This window comes from Opisthocomus hoazin, chromosome 4, assembly GCF_030867145.1.
Source record: "Opisthocomus hoazin isolate bOpiHoa1 chromosome 4, bOpiHoa1.hap1, whole genome shotgun sequence".
NCBI classification, from domain to species: Eukaryota; Metazoa; Chordata; class Aves; order Opisthocomiformes; family Opisthocomidae; genus Opisthocomus; species Opisthocomus hoazin.
This window is the reverse complement of record NC_134417.1, coordinates 50153714-50158164: the sequence shown is the minus strand read 5'-3', so window position 1 is coordinate 50158164 and position 4451 is coordinate 50153714. Positions and strand designations below refer to the sequence as shown.

Here is a 4451-nt window from a genome sequence, read left to right as displayed (position 1 = left end):
GAAGCCAGCTCAGTGTCAAGCAGAACATAGCATTTGTGCAGCTCCCTGCAACCCAGACCCCATTTATCAGAGGGGCAGGCAGGGAAGAAAATTAGATTTGGGATCCTACACCCCCCCCCCCCCCCCACTATTTCCTTGGTCACGAGTGCATAGATTTGATCAGGCCTCTGAGCCAAGCCAAACTGTACACTTTAGTGTCTCCAATAAATAAGCCACACTGTAAAAATCTAGGCTCCTGCTTACAGCTTCCACACGTGGTTCCTTCTGAAAAAAGAGGGGAAGAATTCTACCAGTTTGCTCTTTCCCTACTTTGTTACCTGCAACAGTCAAAGCTTTGGCACCTTCTTTAGAATTGCACATAACAATTCAAGGTGGAAGGCAAGAGTCTTTTTGGCAATTGTAATGCAAAAAAAACCAAGGCCACCCTGAAAAAAAATTAGCCAATTGGAATAAAAGGATGCTTTAAGAACTAGTATAGAATGCGTAGTAGCCGCCCATGCCTTTTGAAGTGTCTTTGCTATAGTCCTCAGCGTTAATGTCCTCACATTTCATCGTCGGGGAATTTTCATTGCTGGAAGTGCTAGGGGAGAGCCGTCTTCTCTTACAAGCACCCGTGTAGACCCCAGAATCATTCGAATCTAGAGACTTTATGGAGGGTGGAGTCTCTATCCAGGATGAGCCCATTTCCTCTTTCACCTTCTCCTTGGAAAGCTGGTCTTCAGAGAAACCTGGAGGACTTGTTCTGGAGGTCCAAGGTAATCCTGTTGTCATTTTTCGCTGGTAAGAGCCCCTGCTTCCCCAGCCCGCCATGGATGGGAACGCCGGGTCAGGGTAGTACCCCAGAGCATGGGATGTCTGAAGGGGGAGGGATTTAATGCCGTAAGGGAGCAAGGTGCTAGGAGAATACTCCGTCTCATAGGAGTTCATGTCCAGTTTGTTGGCACTGGGCTGCTGCACAGGCGTTACAAACCACCGCTGAGGAGGGCTGGCCACCTCTTCGTTCTGCTGCGGGGAGAGCAAGCCGTTTGTCTGAGGGACGGTTCTTTCACTGTTGTAAAACCTGGCTGGGGGCAGGTTGTTGACAAACTGTTCTTGGAAGAACGGCTGCACGCTGTATCGGGCACCAGGGACGATCTGGTGGGATCTAGGAGAATCCGTGGGAGATGGAGTTAATCTGTCATTTTCTGAAGCTGTGTACATGCTACAACATAAAAGAGAAATACTGAGCGTTCTTCTTTACAATTCCAGGGTGACAGTAAGACAACACAAAAGCATAATCAGGAAGGAACAGAGTTATTTCTTAATTAGAATCACAACTAGGTTTAACTGGCTGGCTGTTCATTTTTATCCGATTTAACTGTTGTTTGTTTTTTCCTAGACCAGTATAAAATTTCTAGTACTACTGCTATGAGTACACAGTGTTCTCTGCCAGCCTACCCACTTTAAGTGAGGTGCAACACCTTCCTCTCAGAAGCCACACTTCTGGCTCCAGTTTGTCAAAGGCCATTTAACTCTAGAAAGTAAGCATTAGGCAAGTCTTCTGCCGAGAAGCTGAAGCAGCTGCCTGCTCAGTGGAGATACCTGACGGATTACTGCAAACTGCAGGCTAGCTGGGTTCTGCCAGTACAAATTTTCTACCAAAATTCAGAAGCTTGCTGGAAGACAGGTCATCAAGACAGCACAGTAACAACTCAAACAGACATTTAATGTCTTTGACAGGAGCGCATCAGCTAGCAAAGCTGACAGTAAAATACTCCTTCTGAAGTAGGGTCTAAAGAAGGACTCTTCCACACACACTTCAGCCCAGAGTCATGCCTCCTAGACAGAGATAGCTGCAAGAGAAGACAGAGGTGTACTTACGAGTCATAGTTGTCTCTGAAGCCTTTCGCAAAAGGATTATGGTCAATTTTGAGCTGGGTAATCTAAAAGTGAAAGCAGAGTATAAGATGAGATGTTGAACCCACAACATAATTTTATTCTTAATTGTCATTTTATACACCCACGCTTGCTTACATCAGTGTTTTGATATGCTGTAACTGCTATGAACTGCGTTTCAGGGAAAATAAATGTTTGAGTCTTTGAGGAATCGTTCAGATCTTCAACACCATCTTCAGTCACTTCCACAATATGAAGCCGGGGCTGGTACTTGTGTAGAGACTGCAATACTATCATCTAGAAGGAACCATGGAAGAGAAAAATCTTTAGACAAACTGCATCTAACATTAAACGATCTACTTCATAGCCTGACATTTTCTTCCTGTCAATTGTAATCTTTTGACTTGGGAATGGAACAATTTTAACAGTTAACAGGAGATGATTCACAGCTTGTAGCTCTGTTTCACTATGTTACTAATACGCTGAAACCTGTAAATGGAGGAAATCAAGAGCTATCAGCTACACTCCCACTTTTTGAGCAGCTCCGGAGATAGAGACGTTGGCTAAACTCAAAGAAATTCACACATCTATTTCTGACATTTAACTGCCTTCATAAGGAGAAGCAAAGAAAACAAGATCTACGATCCAGTTCAAGAAGGGAACAAGCCACAAAACCAGCGATCGACTAAACGCCATAAAGCCCCCAAAACCCAGCGCTCCCCTGGCTGGGCCGCCAAGACCCCCTCAAGCTTCGCCCCCCCCCCCCCCCCCCGTCCCCCGCCGCCATTTACCTGCGCGTTGTTGTTGTTGGCACCTTTATTGTTCGTCAGCTTCAGCTTCCCGAAAGAAATCTCCTGCCTCATCCAGTGAGCCCCGGTGTTGGGCGACTCGGGGTGCACGTACACCTTGTTCCCTGCGGAAGAGCGGACCCTGAAGCGCTCGCCCCGCACAGCCGCCTTGCCCGCCCCTCCGCCCCGCACAGCCCCCGCGGGAAGCAAAGCCGCGAAACCCCCTCCAAGCGTAGCTCTGCTCGCAGCGGGACGCCGGGGGCGGCGAAGCCCCGCGCAGAGAGGGAGGCGAAGCGGGAACCCTTTCCGGGAAGCCGGCCGGCACGGAGGGGGCGGCGGGGAGAACCCCGCACCTACCTTGCATGTTGTTGTCGGCTTTGCCGCAGGTGACCCACTTGCCGCCCTGGAACCGCCAGTGGTTGGGGTCGGCCAGCACCACCTCCACGAAGACGTTGTAGTGGGCCGTAGGGTTGAGGCCGGTAATGTTGAAGCTCAGGAACGGGAACATCCTCCTGGGGAGGGGAGGGAAAGCCGGCGGCGATGCGAGGCGGGCCGCGGGGGAGAGGGCGCAGGCACCGGGAGGCCCCGCGGACCGCCCCGTCCGTCCTGGCACCGAGTCCCAACTGACCCCGGCCCGCCCGGTGCGGGGGAACCGGGAGAGCCGCTTCGCCCCGGGCCGGCGGCACCCACCGGCGGGGAGGCCGCGCGTCCCCCGCCCCGGGGCAGCGGGCATCGCAGCGGGCCCCCGGCTCGCTCCCGCCCCTTCCCTCCGCCCGGGCCCGCTCCCCGCCCGCTTACCGGCCCTGCTTGGTGATGATCATCTCCGTCTGGTGCCGGTGGAACTTGAGCCAGAGGGGCCGGTTGCAGAGGAAGACCTGCGCCCGCAGCCCCGGGCCGGCGGCCGGCACCCCCAGCGCCCCGAGCCCGCCGCAGGAGCCCGGCGCCGCCGGGTAGGGCCCGTAGAGGCCCCCGCCGGCCGCCGCCTGCCCGTACTGGTACCCGCCACCGCCGCCGCCTCCGAACTGTGCCCGGCCGCCGGGCGGGCACACGGCGCCCGCGAAGCCGCCCGGCGACAGCACCGAGCCGTAGGGGTAGCGTGGCCCGCCGGGCGGCTGGTAGACGGCACCGTGTTGCGCGGCCGGCGGGTAGGGGAAGAGGGCGCAGGGCCCCCCCAGGTCGGCGCCGGGCGGCCCGGGAGACTGCAGGTAGTAGCGCTCGGGGCTGAGGCCGTCCATGGAGTAGCGGGCGGCGGCGGTGGCCGGGGGCAGCTCCTCGTCCCCGCAGGGAGCGGCCTTGCGCCCGTCCGGCTTGGGGGGGGCGAAGGGCGGCTCGCCCGCCTCCGCCTCGCCCAGCATGGCGGGGGCCGCCCCGAACTTCTTGGGCGTCTTGTCCGGGTCGAGGCGCGGCGGCGAGCCCGGTCGGGGGGCCCCGCGGCTCCCGCCGCCCGTTCCCGCCCCGCCGCGCCCGCCGCCCTCCAGCGGGTAGAAGGGGCCGCCCGGCAGGGCCCCCCCCCCCGGCCGCCGCCAGCAGCGGCTCGCCTAGCTGCATCCCCGTCCCGCACCGGCACCGACCCGCGGCCGCACAGCGCTGCGCTGCGGCGGGAGCTCCGCCGAGGCGATTTATACCGGCGCGCCGGGCTCCGCGGGCCGCCGGGGAGGGGCTTGCGCCGGGCTGTCTCCTCGCCGCCCTCCACCCCCGCCGGCCCATTGGCTGGGCCGCGTGACACTAATTTAATTAGACAGCTACTAATTGGAACAAGTCACCTGTGACTCGGGGGGGGTAGGTGTC

The 4451-nt window shown here is 57.5% G+C and overlaps 1 protein-coding gene across 1 annotated transcript; it reads right to left on the bottom strand.

Annotated features, from left to right (window-relative positions):
• Positions 1-427: 427 nt before the first annotated feature.
• Positions 428-4211, bottom strand: EOMES (eomesodermin). The gene is given in 7 exon segments (XM_075417418.1): positions 428-1201; positions 1861-1922; positions 2014-2172; positions 2667-2788; positions 3021-3175; positions 3462-4177; positions 4179-4211. Coding segments are annotated over 7 exon segments (1986 nt in total). The 3' UTR covers positions 428-462.
• Between the last annotated feature and the right edge of the window lie 240 nt (positions 4212-4451).